We start from the raw sequence: 22,890 nt of genomic DNA, 5'->3' as shown, positions 1-22,890 counted from the left end.
GTAAAATGTGCACATGTACTAAAAAACATAAAAGCATGTAAATTTGAACAGCATAACCAGTTGAGATGGTGCGTATTACTACAGCTGTAAAGTCTGTATGTTGTAGTTCATTTCATTCATTCATTTATGTGTGTATTTCTAGCATTTACAGAATACATGCAAGTTCAAAATTCCAAAATCATTCATTTACACCCGAAAAGGAGTGGGGAGAAGAAAAACTTATTTAACCCCATCCCCATCATTAGATTACTTAACATAATAATTTTCTAAAAACTCACTCCTGTCCTTAGACTTCAAGCCAGAACAAAGAACAAAATATAGTCTTATAGTTAAGTTTATAAGAATATTTTGTATGCAACCACAATATGTCCTTTAAAACACTGTTATGTGGAGTTCAATCTGAGCTAATCAGACCATGCTTGTACACGTAACAACAGACTCTTCACTACAAAGATCAGTTACAATTACTGTTTATTTTTTAAGGTTAAAACAGACCTAAAAATACACTTTTTAATTTCATTTCTCACCTCCTAAGTCTCTAAGATAAATCAAAATTACAGGAATTTTTAACATAAAGAATAAGCCTGTCTAAATTAAAGGCTCTCAGTTCGAAAATAGAGATACTAATAAAAAGAAATGATGAAATTAAAAATACTCCCACTTTGTTGGTGAGAAGAGGGTTATTTGTTGCTTTTTTCAGATCTACATAAGTATATGATGACGTGTAATATGTTCAGTATGTAAATGTGTGACAGTGGGGTACTCTGTCACACTACTGATATGAGTTTGTTGCCATCTAGTGGTCAGTCACGGTCATTACATATTCAGGATCAAGAGCTGTTTGATGTTCTATCCCTTTTTCAAAAACCAAATCTTCCTCATTTTCATCCCTCACATTGACATCCTCTTCTTCTCTTCCTTCCTGGTCTGTTCCTCTCACTGGTCCTCTTCAGCTCTGACCTTCCTGGTTTCTCTACCATTCTTTCTTCTCCTTCATTTCTCTCCTCTTCCTACTCCTCATTCCTCTTTTTTTTTTTAACCAAAATAACTCGAAATTATGTTACTTTTACTTTTTCTTTTCATTGTGGCTGCAAGTGTCACGATATGAAAATTTCAGGGTTAAAATCCTTGTATTTTTTTCACTATATTTGTTATTTTGTTGTACGCACAAGCAAATGTACTGTCAGGGAAATTCTCCTCCTGTTCTGTACAGCTGAAAGTGATTGTTTAGAGCATACTGCACCCCTCTGTACACAGCACATTTGTGGGTGAATTATAAAAAGGCCAGCTTCCACAGATTGACAGTGGCATACAATGATGCTTTAAGACTCTTATTAAAAAAGCCCAGATGGACTAGTGCCAGTAAATTGTTCATGTCTACTCATGTAAATTCATTGCGTGCTGTCTTGAGAAATCTGTTGTTTAAGTTTGTGTTGCCTGAATCATTCAGAAAATACTGTAATTTTATTGCTGACTAATCTTGCGTACAGCGTTGTATGTTACACATCTCTGTTCTGGAAACACTGGTATGACTGCCTCTTGAAAGTATAGAGGGGTTTTTTTGTGTTTGTATTTATCTGTTTGCTTTTTGGTGTGGACCATGGGTCTGTAATAAAGTCTATCCATCCATCCATCCATCCATCCATCTAAACATTAAGGATGTAACCGGCTTTATCTGTTCAGGCTTACTGCTACAATACTGATCACACTATGACTGAAACTTAAGCCCCTGAAACAGTGACCCTCTGAATTCAAACACGCCAGTTTGTGATATCCAAATGCTTCATAGATTGTTCACTGTAGTTAGCTGAATAACCAAAGGGGACAATGCTACAACAAATCACACACGACTGAATCACTTTTGTCTTCTGATGAATGAACATACTGAACCTTTAGCATATATTCCATTCATGACATATTTAACGTTGAGCGTTAAGGAAAGTGACTTCACCTGGTGAAAGGCTGGGCGTCTCAGTCGCTCCACTCTATCGGGTCACAGCCTCTGTTTCCAGACACACACCTACATCAGATATGATTTTACCTAAAAGACAAAAAAACAATTTCACAGGCAGCTGCTGGTATTAGACAAACCAGAGGTGCCCATGAGACTGATCTGCCTTGGCAGAGGTCTGCTTTTCCAGTTTTTATTTTGTTTAATTTTATTTTTTATAAAAATTTTTATTAAAAAAAAAAAAAATTCTCATTTCTACTTATTCTGTCCTCTAATTACAAGAGAGTGGCTACTTACTTCCCCTGAGTGCCTGAAAACCTTTTTGCTGTTGTCTCACTGGCTGCCACACCTGCAGTAAATTAGTGTCTTCCTCTTTCTTTCTAACACCCTGAAGAAGGCTCATGCTGACACATGTTGGTGTGTTTTTAACTCCAGTCCCAAAGAATGATTTTACATGCCCTCATGAAATACAGGCTTTTTAAAATTTTTCCAAACAAGGAAGAGCCTGGATTTTTGTCTTTTTTCCATGGTTTTACCGACATTGAATACAAAAACCTCAGTGGGTTTAAATCTTGAATAAGTGGCTGAATGGACTTCTAATTTTTAACAGAGTACTTTTTAGTTTTGGTTCAAATGTACCTAATTTAGTGTTAAAGGGAATATTTCCCTCTTTAGCGTCACCACCTGTTGGCCAGTTTGGTTTATCATTAAACTTGCCATCCATTCACACTCCCCAACCTCAGCTGTAATGCTCATTAACACCAGGGTTAGGGTACTCCATGGTCACGATATAGTAATTTCATACATGGAACAAGCCGCAATATATCGCCCACCCCTACCTTCAATACAGGGTCTCCTAATGCAGAGGCCAGCAACCCTGGTCCTAGAGAGCCACTACCCTGCCTGTTTTAGATGTGTCCCTCTTCCAACACACCTGATTCAAATGACAACCCTATCATCAAGCTCTGCAGAAGCCTGATAATGACCATCAGGTGTGCTGGAAGAGGGAAACATCTAAAACAGGCAGGGTAGTGGCTCTCTTGGACCAGGGTTGCGGACCCCTGCCCTAATGAAACAGGAAAGCAAGTAAACAGATCTTCATCTTTGATATACATTTTTTAAAAAATAAAGTATTTTCCTTGCCTGGAAAGGTTTGTAGTTCATTGTCTGTAGTTCTCTACAAATCTACAGTTTGTTTCTAAACTTATGCGAGCAGGCTGTTTAATGTAAATTTTTTAGGCCTAACCAGGTTCACCTGTGACTTGAGGGGCTTGTATGACGGTGGTAATGTTAGGGGGCTTAAGTCCAACTATTGGTGAAAAAACCATTGGAGGCGCTGTGTGCACACCTTCACTGTGTCTGAGAATAAACCCAGCCAGCAGCATCAAAACATCCCAGTGAGCCAACGTATAAAATGTCAGAGGGGGGTTCCCGACCCCACACAGTCACCTGTCCCGGTCCAGGACTCTTCAGGTCTCACCTGATGGATCGGGCTGTGGCCTCTGTGCTCTGCTTTGCAGTCTGTGTAGGACTGGAGGGGACGGGGGTCCTGTGGTCTGGTTCAGACCCCTCTGTGGTCCATACCCACCCAGAACACATCAACATGGACCAGACAGGGAACAGGACTGTGGTTCTGCATGAATACATGCTGTTTTTATACCAGACACTGTCTGAGGTTCAACAAAGAGACAGGGAATCCTTACGTGATCCTGGATTTGCAAATACAGTGAGAAGTTTTGTGGACAAAGGAAAAGGTAAAGATGCATTTATCTATCTATGGATGCATTTATGTGTTTGATTACATAGAAGGAGAATGTCATTTAGTCTAGTAGTGCCCTTTATTTATGGTTTAAGTCAGTGTTTTTCAACCTTGGGGTGGGGACCCCATGGGGGGTCACATGGAATTCAAATGGAGTCACCTGAAATTTCTAGTAATTGATTTAAAAAAAAAAAAACCTTTATTAATAAAAAACATATGGTGAGTTGAGAGACAATCCCAATACATCACAGACATGACAAACTGTAAAGCTGAAACTGAAGCACTGTGGTACTGTTTATATTTCAAATGTTCACTGTGGTTGGTTTCAGATGCTGCAGCTCTTTCATAATTTATAGTTTCAGTTCTTGTTTGTTCAGTATTAATTGTCAGCCTTGTAAATACAAGCTGGACTGACTGTACATATCCTGACCAAGGAAAATAAAATCCTCACTTTGTGCAGAAATCTACACCTGGATTTTCTGCCTCTGTTCATAATAATATAAATTATATAGACTAAATGTCGTCTAAAATTAATGTTTGTTTGCAACATAGTATAGCAAACTATTACATGATCAAAAACAAATTTTTGCTAAAAAAAAAAAAAACAGTCTCAGTTTTGAATGTCTGGGCTCGCCAGAGATTTCTGATGTTAAAATGGGGTCACAAGCCAAAAAAGGTCGGGAACCACTGGTTGAAGTGAAATTAAAAATATTAACAAGTCAGGTAGATGATACAGAACAATAAAGACAAGGACAAACAGCTTTAAGAACAGTTTTTACCCAGCAGCAGTCACCAGTCAATACAGAAAAACACATTTGATATGCAATATGTTTTAATGGGATCAGTGCAAAAATAGAATATATGCTCATGTGTTAGTGATGAGTCTCTGCCTGTTTTGTTTTTACCTATTTATTTTACCTGAAACCTGTTTATTTTAGTTGCTTTTATTGGTATTTTTGTAGGAGGTTTTATACACGATGTACAGTTTGGATGGCACTTTTCATTGTACTTTTAACAGTGACAGTAAAGATATTCTCTTCTAAGAAAGTAAAATGCACACATGTATTTTGGAACAATAAATGTCTTTTGGATTTTCAGGTTTGCTCATTTCATCATTGTGGATTTTTCAGCCTATTATATGGAATGACTAGTCTAAAAATTCAGATTTGACACCAAACCTGTTTTTAAGTAATGAAAATTTACTGCATTTACTTTGTCGTTTAGCTTTTTTACAGCATCATGACAACAAACTAACAGATGTAATGATCGTAGTTGATGTTTGACCTCTTCCGTTTAAGTGTCCAAGGAAGTCAGTGAACCAGCCAAAAACAAACCTGTTGAACTGATGCTTTGATATGGCATATGTATTACTGGGTTTAATAATGATATTAGATCAATAATACTGTTAATACTCAGTTTTCCTTGCTGCAGCATTTTAACATATTAAAAGTAAGGTATAGTTTTAAAGAGAAGCATGAACCCAACATTTGTAAAACTGTTTATGTCTTCATCCCCAGATGAGGCTTCCTGGGAGAGCGGTCAGCATTACATGTTTGACTTATCCACTCTAACTAGGACGGATCAGCTGGTAGAAGCCAAACTGAGAATCCTCAGAAAACCTCTGCCAGACCCCCTGGCTGTCCTAAGAACAGGAGGAAACCTTTACGTCATCCGTCTGTACTCCTGCTCTACTGAAGACACCTCAGAGACAAAGCCTCTGGGTTCACACACTGTGGAGGCTTTGGACGGAGGTCTTCCCAGGTGGGAGGTGTTTGACGTTTTGTCCAGCATGAGGGCTTATCAGAAAAACCCCACACAACCAACACAGGCTTGTTTCTACCTTCTGGCCCTGTCTGAACTGACCAATGAAATGGTTGACCCCCTGCTCCTGGGCCTGGGTCGCCATGCCCGCCCACCACAGGATAAAGCTTTACTGGTGTCTTTCACACACGCAGACACACATGGAAACCTGTTAACAGAGATCATGGACAAAAGGAGGACTGAGACAGGTGGGTTTAGGCTCACTAAACGTGTCCGAAATACAGTTAAGCATAATAAGAAGCAGAGGGGACAGAATAAAAGGGCCTTATCCAAACGCTCCAGTAAGAAAACTGGGCGCAAGAAGCCTCGCTGCAGCCGTAAAGCCCTGAATGTGAGCTTTAAAGACCTGGGTTGGGACGACTGGATCATCGCACCCCAGAATTATGAGGCAAACCACTGCGATGGGGTGTGCGACTTCCCCTTGCGTTCACACTTGGAGCCCACCAACCACGCCGTCATTCAGACTCTGATGAACTCGCTGGACCCGGGCATTAGTCCACCGAGCTGCTGCATCCCCTCCAGGCTCAGTCCCATCAGCATCCTCTACGTCGACTCAGGCAACAACGTGGTCTATAAGCAGTATGAGGACATGGTGGTGGAGAGCTGTGCATGTCGGTAGCACCATGGAAACCAGCCAAAATAACTACCTGGACAGACTGAGAAATATCTGAATCAAGTCCAGAATAATAACAGTATCAATACAAAACATACCACATCATAGGTCATATACTATATGGACAAAAGTATTGGGACACTTTGAATTCAGGTGACACAAAATATGTCCACAAACATGTTTTGGTTTTGAGTGACATTTTGATTCAGATAATTTTGCTCCAACATTGCTTTATTTTATAATTTTTGTTGTCAATTTATTTTATTGTCATTGTAACTCACTCACTTGCCTATAAACTTAGCTTTTCATCATTTAATCTAATGTTTGCTTTACCACAGAAACCACCAGCAACATCAGTTAACATTTAAAATATTGAAAGGTAATTTAAAGGCTTGTTTTTCTGAACCACACACTTTGAGATCCACTTGGAATCAGTCAGCGATTCACTTTTGGGTCACGTCCCACAAGTTGAGAAAGATGGTTTTCATTTGAAACATATTACACACACACAAAAAAAAAGCTTGTTCAGACGTTGAGGTGTCTGTTGCCGTCACAGAATGTCCTTTATTTTTTTATCCTTGTTATTATTTATCCAGCAGTAATTAGTTAATTACAAAGGAATAACAAAGTCCATACTTTAATTGCCATTTCATACAAAAAATCATCATAAGTATATGAGAGTTAGATTATTGCATTCATCCATCACCTGATTATTTCTGGATATTAAAATGTATTATGTGACTTTTGTTTTCACTTTTCCTTATGTGGACCCTGAAAAACCAGTTGGTCAATAGTCATCTTTGTAGAACCGTTCCACCCCTGCTTTTGGTCAATTCTGCAATCATATCTAAATAAATAAATGACTGTTAATGTTTTTCTGTTCTGAGCTTTCATTCATGTCTCAAATGCCATTTTAAATTCAGCAACTCAAACTTCGCCATTGGACTTTGTGGCCCCGTGTGGTCCGAGAGCCGCCATGGCGGTCAGTGTTCACCTCCAACAGGAAGAGAATTCAGACAAAAAAAATAAAATCAAGTCATGTCCTCAAATCTCCACTGATCCATTCAACCACCATGTTGGCAACTTCTCTTCCAGCATCCAGGACAAAGGCATGGCGGAACCCATTCTCACAGAGTCTGAAGTCACCGTTTGGAAAGTCCTGTTTGATGTCATGGTAGTACTGAACTGGACACCAGTGGTCTGTAGCTCCGTAATAAAATATAAGCTGGACAGAGACAGATTAGTTTGTATTGTGTTATTGTCCAAGGATCAGCAGGTTTTAAACACACATACGTCAGAGGAGGCGACTGTCTCACCTTTTTCAGATGTTTCTTGATGGTTACGTTGTCTCTTTCTAAAACTTTCTTCATTTCCTGACCCCCCATGTACATAGCATTAGCTACAAAAAACAAAGATACACATTTCACTGTATTTTTCAGCACTGAGACTGATGGTCAGTCACAAAATCAAATGTTTGCACATTGTGGATTACTGTGTTTTTCTGTAGATATCTCTTTGTTTCACTACAGCAGAGGCAAGACAAACACAATATGTGCATTAATGTCAGTACTGAATAGATAAACATATTCATCCTCAGTTAAAAATAATGTTTTATGTCAATAACTATACACAGGAAATAATGTGAAATGAAACTTTTATAGTGGATATAATAGTGGAACTACTATTATAATATTTATTATTGTCCATTCACTTTCTGCCGCAGATTATTTTTCAGATTTATCATAGAGTAATCGACAGACTCATGACGACTGAAACACATTCTACCTGCCATAGTTCAATCATCATATTCATAATGGTTAAGAAAATAAAAAAAAAAACAACCCAGCTGTCCAACGACAACTGGGTTGAAGCAAAAACTCTAGCTGCATTTGGAAAACGAATTTCCAGTCAAAAGTGTGTCTTTCTTAAGCAGAAATGGATTATTACAATTTATGTGCTGTAAAACCGATTTGTAAATACATTTAAAATATTTGTAATTTTCAGACTTATGACAAATGAACACTAAACCTATTTAATTCTTTTCCACAGAATTATAGGAAATAGAGGCGAGCATACACAGACCTGCAGAGTCTCCACTGAGGAGGCCCACAGTGGGCTGGAGCACAGTGTGGTCCAGAGAGCGAATGCCACCCAACACCAGTTTGATCAGGCTGCTTTTGAGGCGTTCAGGCAACAGAGAGAGCAGGAACAGGGGCAGATACGCCACATAACGCATGTGGCACAGGACAGGGGTCATGACCCTGCCCTGAGGAGACAGGGCCATGCGCTCAATGGTGGGAAACAGCATGACGGCCTTCAAAACCTGTAATAAAAGATTAAAATAAGAACACATTTGACCATGTCTGGTACTAACAGAGAAGAACAAAAGCACAACAGGAAGTTGACAATTTGTAGGAGATAAATGGTGGAAATCCCCAAATAAAGCAAGGGAGTTTTTCAGGACATTTCATCTGTTTTCTTTACACACAGACGAGACAAAAGGAGAGTGGTTTCCAAACATTTCTGAAGTAGCTACAAGTGTCACTATTCAGAAATGAAAATTATATACACAGACACAAAACCTCACTATTGTAAGACTGAGATCAGATCATCCTTAAGAATTTTTTGATTGATAAATGGCTTATTGTTGTCTCCACGGAAACAGTGATGTGTTTTCCCATAAAGAAATCGGAAGTATACTTATGTCTCACCTTGAGCTCAGGATCTCTCTTCATCATGTCCAAAATAATGTAGCAGCCTATGGAGTGTCCAACCAGGACCAGACTTGTTTCTCTGGGAACATGTTTCCTGAGAAAGGCCAACTTGTGTTCAATCTGTCCATTAATACCAAACACATCTTTCTCTGCTGCTGAAGAGGTATCTGTGCAAAGAACAAAAGGCGAAAGAAAAAGTATTCAACATGATTTATGATCAGAACCTCTCCCGTGTGTTTGTAATTGAATTCTTTACTTATATAGAAGGAGTGAATCATTTGTTCATGAGTTTAACTGTAATAAGGAATCTGACCACTCCTCTACATTCTGCATGCAACGTTTACATGCACCGTAAATGCAATAATGATGAAGAGAAAAAGGTAAATACAGGTTATATCAAAATCCTCTAATGGGGAGATATGATTCATCATGTAAAATCTGCTTTATATCCTCATCAGTAACACTTTTATTCAAATGACCAGCATGGAAAAGTGTAAAAGAAAGGAGTACCATCCACAATGTCCATTGTGTCAGGGGGTACACAGTGGCCAGCATGGGATACAGCCCACACAGGGTGACGGTAGCCAAACATGCTGTGAAGAGTTTGCATGAAAGTTTTGTAGAAGCCCACTACCCCTGGGTTTCCTACATGAAGGAAGGAAAAAATAAAGTTATCCTGTTATCACACATAACTAAAAGCTATAATATACTTGTATTTTATACAAGTTTAATATATTTCCTTTTCAAAACACATTTATATAAATTTCTACCCTTCTTTAACTGGTAGATATGTGTAAATAGTTTAATAAAGCAGTTTCCCAAACTTTTTTTTTTTTTTATCTGGGGTCCTATCAATGTGACCCAATTTACGTGATTTGTTTATTTCTGAGTCAGTACGAGAGCAAAATTTTGTGTGAATTAAGTTTTTCTTAACTGCCATTTCCACATCACTGCAATTTTGTCTTTAACTGATACACCAGTCATGTGTTCAGTGCAAAAAATATACACATTTAGGTGGAGCTATCCATTTCCTCTCATCAGTTAAATAAACAGAATGTATGCTGGCCTCTAACATCATCAAAATTATGATTCTTGTTGAAAGGTTTTTGAAAAGCTTGAAATACAGGCTTTGCAGATTTTTAGAGCTGAAACACATATGGGAATGGATGTTATAGATGGGCACAAAATCATTACTCACCTGGAATGATAAGAAAAAGCACCTTGTGTCCAGAGTGTAACTGACAGGAGCCAAATTTCAGAGTCTCTGTGATGGCTCCACAACAGTACATGAAGTCTGTATGTGGTTCATCCCTCCTGTCCTCCACCATGCTGTCCATGTCAGTAACACTGAGGAGGACAAAGGCATTCAGTGAGCCGATAATGATGTGATCACTCAGCCTAAAATACTTTATATTTACCTTGAATGCACTTTTAGAGTAACTGCATGCTCTGAGCAGCCTGATAGAGTTTTTATTAAAACCCTAGTGCTGTACCATAGCTGACCTGAGTATGTCAGAAGGGTCCAAAGGTAAAGATTTCATCCACGTCTAAGGTTCAAAGGCGTTTAAGATTATCACAAATGAATATTGAGCAACTTTGATGAGTGTAGCATGTAGTGTACAAGTTGGTGTTAATCTTCATTTATTACGATGCTCCCAATTCTTTGTTTGCCGAATTGAATAACAACATCTATATATTATATAACCTAGCTATGTTGTGTGAAAAGTATGTTTATGTCTTTTACCAATGTAAGTTTACGTTGAAACTGTAATATTTCAAGTGATATTTGGAGGGTGAACAATATTAGCACTAATTAAAATACGTAGAAACAACTGACATCTAAATGACGTTAGCTTGAACTTCGGTAGCTACTTTCCGAACATTTGCATGTATTAAATAAATGTTTTACCTTATAGGAACAGTGTTAATGTTATTTTCTTCCCATTGGTGTCACCAATATGTACGCTATATGCCGACAGTGTGCGTACTTCCGGGTTTACATAATACTTCATTCTCATTGGTTAGTAGACCAGTCGCTTGTTGTTAAACGGTTAATACATGGATTATAACCCCTCTAGCGCCCTCTATAGATTGGAGTAGCACTACACAGTGGCGGAAAAGATGATTAAACCACTCGATTTCTTCAGTTTCTTGTTCATTTTAATGCCTGGTACAACTAAAGGTGCATTGGTTTGGACAAATATAATAAAAACAACAAAAATATCTCATAAGAGTTTAATTTAAGAGCTGATATCTAGCCATTTTCCATGTTTTAATTGATAATAACCAAAATCAATTAAGTTCTTACATCAATAGCTATGGCATTGCACTGCCAAAAACAGTGTTTTTAGGCATTCCATGTTTTCTTTTCTGTCAGATTCAGATTCAAGTTTATTTGTCATTCCGGCTTTTAAAAAATACGCAGAAACGAAATATTGTACTCAGGTCCCCGACTGTCAGCAGCATTAGTAAAATAGTATAAATTACTGATAAAAATAATAAAATACTGATATAAAAATAGCAATAACAATAACAATAACACCCCCCCTAAAAAGTTACTTGTAAATAACTAAAAAAAAAGTTTTAATTATAAAGTGCACAGCAATAAAGTGCCAGTTTGAAGTGCATTCTGGGCTCAAGTTCAACAAGAGTTCATCATTCTAAGTGCCTCTGGATAAAAGCTGTTTTGGAGTCTGGTGGTCCAAGCTTGGATGTCTCCTGCCTGATGGGAGACGGGTAAAAAGTCTGTTTTAGTCACATGATACACACAGGAGTTAGTACTTGATCGCATAATCATTGTTCTTGATGACTTTTGATGGTCTAATAATTTTTTCCGTGGCTGTACATAGGAGATGTGAATGCAGCTGTAACAGAGTTTGCACAGCCTAAATGGCTGCAAAGGATGCAGTGAAGGCTATTTGTATCTGGTTAGAAGGTCATATTCAGGTCTGTGGGGTGTAGACACAAGTGTTTTGTTTTTTCTGTGTGAAGTTTAGATATTTATACAATAAGTCCATTGTTCTGACCACGCTTAGTCACGGCAGCATCTCAGTCATGACCTGTCCACACCTGACAAGGACAAAGATCTCCTTCAAAATCTGGCATAGGAAAACATAGATTTGAGCATGATGTGTGGTATAAATGGAAAAGGGAGAACTTAATAATACCTTTTTGCACCCAAGTATAATTTCCCCTAACACTCCTAACCAAGTATAATAAAGTAATACTAATAATCCTGAAAAATAATACAGCTTTTAAAGAGAAGATGACTATATGTGCTTGGAAGAAGGTATGAATGAGAAACATATCATTTTACCTTGACTTTCAAAACACATTTATGAAGTTGACCACCCGCTGTGTCACAGTAAAAGTTCAAAGAGAGGGCATTTATACTTATCATGCTTTTGTTGTCTACCCTTTTTTGCCAACAGACTCTGTATCTTTATCCAACAAATGCCAATACATTCCCATAATTCTGCTAGATATTACTTATATGCATTTTACAGCATAATCCAGATGTAAAACAAAAAGTTTATGTAAGTTTAGAACATCACAAGACATGAAGTTCAGCAAAAGTACATGGTATGAGTAACAACAAATAAATGACTGTCGCTCCAGTACGAAAATGTGATAATCCCACTCTCTCTACATTATTTATTATATTACCTGTGGTGTAATTTATGGTATCAACATCAGCAACATACAGTCCACCACCACTAACTTGCACTTAATATATTCATTACCTTTAGCAGAAATCAAAAGAGAATAAGTAATTTGAAAGGATATTTATACTCCACATATCATTAAATGTGTAATAAATGTCTGCCTTTGGTAATAATTATATTTTCATAAATAAAATAATATAATGGCTATGTTGATGAAATGTAAACAAATGTAGAAACAATACGACAAACACAAAAATATGTTCAGCAATGTTTAATTCAATACCAAAATGAAATAAACAACAATATAAAACACTGATTTGCTGTAATTGTAAACATCTTCAAATCCCACACAACAATAAGCCATTTAAATTAGGTGTGTTTTAAACATTTTAAACATAGTAAATTGACTTCAATGAAAATTCATCTTTTCAAACACTTTACAAGGAGATGAATCACTGTCTGGTTGATGTTGGCCATTCACTGAATGACTTCCACATAAAGGGTAAAGGAATTTCTATCTCCAGCTTTTTACTGCCCACTTTAACATATGGTGCTGTCTTCTCAGATGCTTTTGTCATTAAATCTATGCTTCCACTAAGTGCATTGTTTAGGTGTGACTGCACAATACTTATAAACTCTTTGGTATCTTCATTTATTCTCTCCATGTTCACAGCATTATAAGCTTCTTGAATCTTTACTTTAGTTAAGTCTTTGTATTCAGCCACATGTCTCTGAGCCTCCTCTAATTGCTGTCTTGAAGACTGCTCCATGTCTGTATAAATGGCATTAAACCGAGATGCAACTTCCCTGTTTTCATCTTTTAGGTAATTAATAAAATCCTCAATTTTTTCAGTCATCACTGTGAGAAATTCATTAATGTTTTTGTGAAACAGTTCAGCCCATCTTTGCACTGATTCCTGTATCTGATCAAACACTGATATGATTTCATCCACAATTTCATTTCCATTTACAGTAACTTCAGTTCCAGGTATTCTGAACTGAATCTCCCTGATGGATCTAACGATCTGCCTCATAAGACTCTCAAATCTTTGGACAGCCCTGTCCTTGGCTTTTAACAAAGACCGACGAGCTCTGTTGAACATTTCCAGGCCTGAGAGCTGCTCTTCAGATCCAGGTAGTCTAAACCTGGTGTCAGACAGGAACCTTCTAATTCCACTAAACAGGACATTCATCCTTTCCTCGCTGTCTGTCAAGGCCTCTTTGGCCCCATGAGACAACCTGTCGGCAACATCGTGTACATTAATGGACATCAGGCCATCAGAAGCCCTCCTGTACATATCCATTCCCTGATCACTTAAGTTTTCGACTGAGTTCTGCAGTGTGTTGAACGACAGTGGAAACTCATGATAGGCTCTTTCTATAACATTAGAAACTGTGTTTTTTAGCTTCATGCCTCCACGGTTGAGATCAAAACCAAAGTGTGCGGTGTGATACTTATTAATAAACTTAAGCAGAGCCTCATTTATGGCAGGAATCTTGTCCTTGGCTCCCTCAGTCATACTATGAAGAGCTTCCAAATTCCAGGAGGTCTGCAGGGTCAGCTTCTGGGAGTTTCTCAGCGTGGCTTTGACGGTAAAAATATCAGTATCCTTCTCAGGAGTAGACTGAGTAAAGAGAGAGAATTGCATGGGAAAAACTGTTAAAATCTCACACATTTGGATGGACTGATATATGAAATCAACATTAATTGCTGCGGGCAAATAAAATAGAGTTAGTTTCCTACCTGGTAACGGATGAACAGTTTTCCATACAGCTGTGATGGAGACCTCCGCTGCAAATGCAATCCAAGAAAACCAGATGATGGAGAGGACATGGATGCAGTGATGCCATCTTTACGGGAAGTAAAGCGGAAGCCTACGTCAACAAAGGTCGGACTGGTCACATCGACAATGAGTGTGTGACGGAACACACTAAGAAACAGAAAAGAAGGCATTAGTTGGGGTACAGCTCTATTAGTGGGTGTTTGGTAATGTCATGAGTAATGTACATGATTTGAGCTGCTGAATTTATTATATAGCATCAACACTGCACTGGAGGGAATACTTACACTGTATCAGGTGAGCTGGCTTGGCGTTTCATTCTGTGAGAAAAAAGGCATTTTATTTATTTGTGACCACCTAGTCTTCAATATAGAAATAAATATACCATTATATACATCAGAGTCTGTATATAATTAGTCAACAGAGGAACCATAACGTCACCCTTTGGTTTCTGAGCTGCTGTTTGAAGCCAGTGGTTTGCAATTTGGTTTTCACCATGTAATCTTTTTGCAGCCTGAAGTGACCAAATACGGACGAAAGAAGTGTGTGTGGGGGGGTGTAACATGGTAAAATTCATTAAGTATTGCTGAAGAACTTATTTTAGAGTCTTGGAACATATTAATCACAACTACATAAGAGTTGACATGACATGTAAAATCATTTAAAAACTGCATACACTCACCTCAGGTTTTGTTGGAAAGAATGTTGCCAGTTGACATTTACATCCTTATGAATCAGCTCAGATTTGCCATTTAAAGTGAGGATTCCATTATCAAATCCAAGGATTGCACTGGCTGGGAGGAGAGATAAAACAGATTGTTCATTTTAGTATCTAAAATCTTGGAATTGATTCCAAATGATCATCACATAACATAATATGCATAAGTCAAAGTTGTGAACTATAAAACTCTGTCTTCCATACCAGTGAGATCATACTCCAAGAAGATCATGGTGGAGGTGCAGATGGAATTCAGAGAAGTTACAAGACTGGAGTCCTTCTTTTCCATGTTGGCTATACTTGATACATTATAAATTGGAGAAGAAACTTTCAGAGATGCACTGAGCGCACCAAAAGATGGAATGAATACACTTGATGGCAGGTGAAGAGAAAATTCAGGGATTTCGATTTTCTGCTCTGGGATGACAATGGTTGGGAGTTCCAAATTTGCAATGTGATTTCCGATTTCATCTAGGTCGATGGTGTTCTCTCCAATAGTAAAGGATTTGGGTAAAGTGAAAGATGAGACTGTGAGTTCATATTGTGGCATCTTAAATGAAAGGAAGGACATTTTTCCCTGCAGATACTCTGTGTTAATTTCATAACTGGGGACAGACATTACAGGCAAACCAGGCAGCATGATATCAAAGGCTGAGGTTGTGATGACCTTGGGGATGTTCACATTCTGAGGATCAATTGTGAAGGGTTCCACATGCAAGTTAGTAAATGGTACATCGAAGGCTGGAATTGACATTTTAGGGGGAAGAGTGAGACTCTCTGGGACATCAGGTTGTTCCAGTCGCATGTCAATGTTACTTATAGAACGAGGGATTTCTTTCACCCAATCTGGTACTGCAACGTTAATCTCGGGGATGCTAAAAGTGACACCATTTTCAAATAGTTTAGATGGTATAGCATACTCTTCTCCATCCATGCTCTTGGTGTAAACAACACTGGATGAGATGTTGAGGAATTGTAAGTTATCCATATTTGTGACCTGGTCAAATTTGAGCACATCCCAGATGGTTTTCTGATACACAGGAAGCTTTACTGACTTCAAGAAAGCCAAGTATCCTTCCACTGATTCAGTCAGATCCATCCGTATCTCAGATTCATCATTGGACATCAGAAAATCACAAGCATGGATGAGAGAAGCCAGCTGTTCCTTACCACTCCAAGAGAGAGACTGTTTTTCTGAGTTGATACCAAGGTTAATGTTCTGAACAAGTCCAACATGTCCCAAACTACTTGGCTGACTTGCATCAATGTCCAGTATGGTCTTGAGGGATGTTAAAGGAACAAAATCTAATTCTCCTTTAACAACGTGCTTTCCATTTGTGCTGAAAGATATTAAATCAATGTTGTTATTGCTAGTGTAATCAACAGTTGCAAACATACGCCGCAGGGACAACTCAAGGGCAAAGCTCTCAGTTACGTCAAAGTGGAAGATGTTATCACTGGTGCTCCGTTTTTGATTTTCCTGCTTGTCAATGTTTGAATTCATTATTGTGTTAAAAGTTGAGCGCAGGCCATTAGCATTAAGATAGAAGGTGACCTTGTTTTCTAGATCTTCTACAACACTCCAGTTGTCCATTATTGTTATGTCTGACTTCCCCTGGGTAGAGGACTCCAGTGAGACATAAGTAGAAAGTGCTTCAAGTTCCCAGTTCATATCAAGGTTTCCCTTACCTGCTGACTCAATCAGGGGAATGTTGAACATGTATTTTACTTTCTTCTTGGAGGCGACATTTGGTTTGGTCTTAGTGTTTCCAGTGATCTCTTGATCAAATTCTAGATAGAGGAAGGGGAAGTTGATTTTTGCAGTATTGGCAACAGAGGTCTCCATGCTCCTTTTGCTGAGACTAACAGTACATTCATGGTTTGCTTCCACATTTGGATGTTCCAAGGAAACTGTGGTGGCCAGTTTTATGCCTCTTTTTCCTGTTAAACTAGTGGTGCCATCAACTTTCCCATTTAAGATGTTAAATACAGATGTTGAGGAGGCACCAAACCGAGCAACAATGTCAGACTGGTTGTAAAGACCAGCATTAGCACTTAAAGCCATCACCACAGATTTAAAGTTAAAATCAAGGGTGATGTTACCCATAGCTGGGATCAAAATATTGTTTTGAATAGCTGGGAGTGTGAAAGTGGGCAGCTCAATTTTACTTAGAGTATCTGGAACATGAATAACCGGGAACTCTGGAGATGGCAGCACAAGAGTATAAGATGGCACGGAGAAACCCAGTGCAGGAATTTTGAAGCTTGGTGTACTGACTTCTTTGGGGACAACATAGCTAAAAGCAGGCAACTCAGCTCTAAATGCAGAAACCTCGATATTTAAAATTGGTATTTTGTATCCTGAGATGGTGAATATTCTAGGAGGAAGGCTAGAAGTGTCCTTCTTGTGCTTGTAATACCGCATTTTTGCTTGGTTGTGTGAGTCCTTAAGGAGTTCTACTATTTTGTCTCTACACTGTTCAAACTGAGCTTGGATGAAGTTGGCATAGTCATTGATTACATTATAGACTGGTTCAAGTGGCAGGTCAATGCTGTGTGACTCAGGGTTCTTGAAGTAATGAAGTTTCAGATTCATTTCAAATGACTGTTGAGGTGTGGTAAGCAAGTTTTTGAGCCCAGCGTCATCCCACAGAGAAAACTCTCTGACCACAGGGGTGTTCATTTCTAGATAGGGTACAGTCATCTCTGGGATAGAGAGAGGAACAGTCAAAAAGTCCAAATTAGCTTCTCCATTTACTAATGAGTGGAAAATACATCCAGGTCATTATTTTCCATTGTGAAGTTGTGATTGTATTTGTACTGATTAAATCTTGCCAAAGCAAACCAACAAGCACGTTGTTTCTCCGAGTTTAATATGACACCATAGTCATTCTGGAAATCCACCTTCCCAGTCAGTTTCAGTGGGAGGAAAACCTTTGAGTTTACTTTGTTTTTAACATCTAGGAGTACCTCAAAGGGATGTGCCATAAATTCCAAAGAATTTGACATGACGCCCTTCACACTTCCAAGGAATTCAGCATTGTGAGAGGCTGTCAGGACAAGTTTCAAGTCCCCAAGATGAGCCTCCCCATTTAAAGATGCAATACTCTTCCTTAAAGTTGGAACTTCTGTTTCTGATTTTGCTTCCACAGTGAAATGGCTTAAGATCACTGATTCTGCTGTCAGTGTTTGCTTTGACTTCAAAAACTTTGAATCGGTTTCTGCTTCAAAACTTAACTTGGCAGTGTTAAAATTGATGTTAAAGTCTGCTTTGCTTTTGTGTACACCTTCATCAGAGAAGTCTTGTATAGACCATTTTCCATTACTGGTAGTTTCAGAAGTTACAGTTACTTGGCCTGATTCCAGTGTGGTTGCTGTGGTTTGTTTCACAGATACCTGACTTGATGTTTCAATTGATGGGATGTCCAAATTGTGATTGTAAACTGTGTCTATGAGTCCTGAAATTCCACTCCTGAGGGTGAGCATCATATTGTTGTCTAACTCTGCAGTGTACATTTGAGTTGTAGCTTTGGTAACTGTCTTGGCCACAGCCTCAGCAGAGGAGCTGGTGAGTGTCAGGGATCCCTCATGGTCAATGGAGAAGGCCATGTGTGTAACCTTTAATGTCTCTGTGAAGAGCATCTTCTTCATCCTGGGTGCTTCCAGCCGAGCAATGGCTTCAAGGGTATATGCAAGGGGTTCAAATGTCGATGTGGCCTCAGAATTAATTGTGGCAGTAAACTGTGGATTCTTTGGAGCAGACGTTGAGTTCTCAAGCCTTCCTGTAGTTACAAGGGTGTACTGTGGTGAGTTCAATCTGAATTCTCCATGAAGTTTTCCAAAAACTGGGATGCAAATGTCACTGGGGACAGCAGGCAATGTGATCTCTGGAATTGGCAGTGTTGTGATTTCAAAATCTTCAAGACTTAATTTAGGGATGGTGATTGTGGGAAATTTGATTTCAGAGAGAGTTATTTCTGGGAAGGTAAGATCTGGTAGCTCAGAAAGGTAGAGAACCTTCAAGTCTCCAAATATTTCCTCTGGATCAGGAGTTTGGAGCTCAAATGCTTTTATTTCATCAATGATTTCTATCAACTTTTCTTTGATTTCATTAAAGTCGATTGTAAACCCCGGGACTGTGTATGAGTTAAGAATTGTAAACTCAGGGATTGAAATTTGAGCAGGGATGCTGATCTCCTGCAGTTTGTTGAGGTTAATTGTAAGTGCTGGGACAACAAGGTCAGTAAGAGGTACAGTGAATGTAGGAATTTCAATCTCAGCTCTTGTTAGTGCATCCAGAATTCCATCAATAGCCTCCTTCATCTGCTTAAAGATCTCACTGTCATTAAACGCTTTAACAATATTTTGTGTCATTTGGTTAATCTTTGTAGAAATGAAGGCAATAATATTTGTGTAGGATTCACTGGCTCTTTCGAGGTAGATGTACATTTCGTCTCTGATATCCATGTCAGAGATTCTTTGTCTCATGTCCTCGAGAATATCCTGTGCTTTCAATTTAATGTCATTGTAAAATGTTGTGTCAATCACATTTTTCAGTTTCTTTAGAGCATCCGCCACCTTTGTGTCCTTGAGACCATCCAAATAGGTATATACAGAATTTTGGATTTCTCTGAAGAATTCTCTGACAGCCTCAATTTTTTGCACAATCTCATATGTTTTAATCTGTTCATTAATGTTGTCCGTTAGTTCAGCAATTTTCTTGTTTGTCTCATCAACAACTGTATTATAGTCAAATTCTTTCACTGACTGAAGCATTGCAGAAAGGTAATCATTAAGCTCATCAATGCTTTTCTTAAATTCAATAGATCTGAGTTGATTTGTCACGATTTGCAAATATTCCATAATTTTTTCATGAACATATTCATACTTGATTCCTTTCAGAGTATCTACCATTGCCTGCAAAGTCTCTCCAATTTTAAAGTCCTTAATGAGAATAACTACCTGATCCATTAAATCTTTAAATTTAGAATCAAGATTGTACTTCATAATTTGATCCATGATGTAGGAAAACACTGCGTTGAGTTTGTCAGGGATTTCATATTCATCAACCCAGTTGAAGATAACTTCAAACATAGATTCAATCACTTGATGTATCTCTCCAAAGGGGACTTCATATGAAAGCTTGTCAAAATACATGGCCAGGTCTTTCGAAAGAATATAATCCTTTGCATCTTGCAAAAATGTGGTGATGTCAACGTTTTCAATGGCCTGTTTCACCTCAGACAACATGTCTTTGATTTTGTCCAAGATACCATACTTAGAATCAAGTTCCTGCAGCCATGAAACACTGTTCTCTGTGAGCTTCTGCAAATCAATCTGACTGAGGACATCCTCAACGGCACTGAGTACTCTGATGAGTGACTGCTTCATTTCATCAAAAGCCCAGAGTTGATCTCCAATTTGTTGCAGTACGTTTGTTATACTGTTCACAAACTCCTCTGACTCGAGGTAGTCTCTGATAGTGAGAATGAGGTCTCTAGTTCTACCTGCAAAGAACATCACTCCCCCTTCAAAGTTTTCTTTCAATGTGATCATCACATCTGCTACGTTTTCCAGTGTCACAGCAAACTCTCCAGTCAAGTAGTCAAGTTTTTCTTTCACTGCATTCACTTTGTTGTCCAAGTCCAGATTTTGCATGAAGTCATTCACTTGCACTGGCAGCTGATCTAACATGTCTCTAAAGTCCGTGATCATCTGATTAATGTCTAAATTGTGGATGAAATGTTGCAGTGATTCTAAGGCTTGAACAAGTGTAGTCTTGAGTTGATCAAATGCAGCTGGAAAACTCTCAATAAATGGGATCTCAATGATATGACAGTCAGTGTTCTTGTCGTATTTAAGGAACCCATTCATACTGAATTCTTGACTTTCTGGCACTGACCTCTTCTGTTTGCTTAATCTGCTGAAAATATCTGTTGACAGAAGTCCTGAAAACTCTGCTCCGACCCTCTCAAGATTGTTGTAAGCACTGAAGTCTTGGTTATAAGTATGGTCATTCAGCATAGATTTTAATTTCCAGTTCAGAATTTGATCAAGTGGTGTCAGGAGACCATCAAATTTGTTTTCCAAATGGGTAGAGGACTCCCCACTTGAAAGCATATGAGTGGTTGATACCCTGCTGTCGTAAGAGTAGGCTAAAGCCATGGGCTCAGCTTTGACCAGCAATTTATTGTACAACTGTCCAGTGTGTTTTCCAGGCAGATTAATTTCTCCGTCGCTGTTGACAAGTCCATCAATAGTGAGACTGAAGGGCAGTGCTACTGTGCGTATGGTGCTGTCAAAACGCAGAGGTCTGGAATTAATTTTTGCTTCACAGTATGACTTGGAGGACAGTCCAGCAAACTCAAGTTCACAACTGTGACTCAAATGGGCATCCATTGCACTTGCAGATGTGCTGTATTTTAAGGCACCATCCATGCCAGCAAAACTAATTTCATAGGTATGTTTAATGTTGTGCTCTTCTCCATAGGCTCCTTTCATACTACCACTAACATCCACTTTCGTTGGCTCAAGTTTCATGTGGACCTCATTGTTCAAGCTGGCGTCGTAAATTTTGAGGTCATTTGTCATATCTGCAGACATAATGAATGGCTTCATGTTAACCTTGGTGTCTTGCTTGTAAAACACATCTTCACAAATGAAGTTGTTAGATTTGGAGCGAAGAGATAGGGTCCACAGAGTAAGAGTTAATGCTTGGCTGTTTTCTGTTTTCATCTGCCTCAAGGACCCCATGGTGTCAGCAGTAAAGGTCAAAGCTTGTTTGTTCAAGACAATTTTCATGTTATTTCTTGTGGTTGCATCATATGCATGGCCCTTAAGGACACCATATAGGGAGGCTTCTGAGGCTGTGATTTTACCCTCAATGTTCAGTTCTCCTCTGCTTTCCTCAGCCATGGCTTTGGTCGTGGAGGACAAGGTTGCTCCACTGTTGTCTATGGCACCATTGAAGACATTTTCGAGTGTCACAGGGCTGCACTGAATGTTGTTAGTTCCACTTGTAGTCAGGCCTTTACTATCAATCATAAGATAAGCTTTGTGCAATCCACGACCTGTGTTAAATATGAGGGAGCCCTCAGAGTTTACCTCAAGCCCATTGGAATTTAAGGAGCTTGTGATGAGCGAATATATCCTATTTGTTGCATCACCTTCATCATCTGCCTGTGATTCAATTCTGAGGACACCCATATCACGGGACACACCAAGCTCAACTTTGTTGTTAAGTGATTTACCCAGTGCTGTGGCTAATGCATTGCTCTTCAGAGTTAACTGTGCATCCTTGTATTTAAGCTCTGCTATGTGCTTGAGGATGTCATTCTGGGCATTGGTTTTGGATACAATGTTCAACTCTGAGTTTGCATAAACTCCTTGGATCATGTTGTTAAACTGGATGAATGGTGAACTGAAGCGTAGGTTGGACTCTCCTCTTCCTTCCCTGTTGAGCAATTGCAGGTTGTAACTTTGGGTGTAGGAGGAATCTATGTAGAATGAGCCTATTTTAAGCGCTCCATCCAAGGTGCCATCCCCTGCGACTTCATCAGAATCTAGGGAGGAAGTTGCCTGAGCAGAGTAGAACAGAGAGCCTTGAAGGCCTAGCGGACTTGTGACTTCAGTCTTGTAGTTGGCTCTTGCATTCAATTTGTCTGTCACACGTAGGGTTTCCGAAACACTGAAGCTGGTCTCAATGAGGTCGTGGCTGAAAGAACTATTCACAAGATACTTAAGGTTGTCATCTGGTGTTCCTGACATCATTCCAGTTCCTTTAAACAGACAGAAAAATAATACTGATGTCATATGTGGCAACAAAGATTTAATTTAAGACAGATTAGCTACCACTATCTAGACATATA

At 38.8% G+C, this 22,890-nt stretch overlaps 3 protein-coding genes across 3 annotated transcripts in view; 1 reads left to right on the top strand and 2 right to left on the bottom strand.

Annotated features, from left to right (window-relative positions):
- Positions 1–3,365: 3,365 nt before the first annotated feature.
- Positions 3,366–6,269, top strand: LOC115413248 (growth/differentiation factor 6-A-like). The gene is made up of 2 exons (XM_030125982.1): positions 3,366–3,705; positions 5,228–6,269. The coding sequence occupies exons 1-2, from the start codon at positions 3,366–3,368 to the stop codon at positions 6,148–6,150; spliced, it is 1,263 nt and encodes a 420-aa protein (XP_029981842.1). The 3' UTR covers positions 6,151–6,269.
- Positions 6,270–6,676: 407 nt separating this feature from the next.
- On the bottom strand, positions 6,677–10,859 carry ldah (lipid droplet associated hydrolase). The gene is made up of 7 exons (XM_030127513.1): positions 10,768–10,859; positions 10,057–10,205; positions 9,369–9,503; positions 8,856–9,025; positions 8,227–8,467; positions 7,461–7,543; positions 6,677–7,369 (listed from the first exon to the last, which is right to left on the bottom strand). The coding sequence occupies exons 2-7, from the start codon at positions 10,193–10,195 to the stop codon at positions 7,181–7,183; spliced, it is 957 nt and encodes a 318-aa protein (XP_029983373.1). The 5' UTR covers positions 10,196–10,205; positions 10,768–10,859; the 3' UTR covers positions 6,677–7,180.
- Positions 10,860–12,975: 2,116 nt separating this feature from the next.
- LOC115413247 (apolipoprotein B-100-like) overlaps positions 12,976–22,890 on the bottom strand; it is a 30,023-nt gene continuing 20,108 nt past the window's right edge. The window contains 6 exon segments of the mRNA XM_030125981.1: positions 12,976–14,148; positions 14,268–14,454; positions 14,592–14,624; positions 14,987–15,098; positions 15,227–17,794; positions 17,797–22,800. Of these exon segments, the coding sequence (XP_029981841.1) occupies positions 12,976–14,148; positions 14,268–14,454; positions 14,592–14,624; positions 14,987–15,098; positions 15,227–17,794; positions 17,797–22,800 (9,077 nt within the window).

Source organism: Sphaeramia orbicularis, chromosome 22, assembly GCF_902148855.1.
Source record: "Sphaeramia orbicularis chromosome 22, fSphaOr1.1, whole genome shotgun sequence".
NCBI classification, from domain to species: domain Eukaryota; kingdom Metazoa; phylum Chordata; class Actinopteri; order Kurtiformes; family Apogonidae; genus Sphaeramia; species Sphaeramia orbicularis.
The sequence above is the reverse complement of the archived record's forward strand: the minus strand, read 5'-3'. Positions and strand labels throughout refer to the sequence as shown.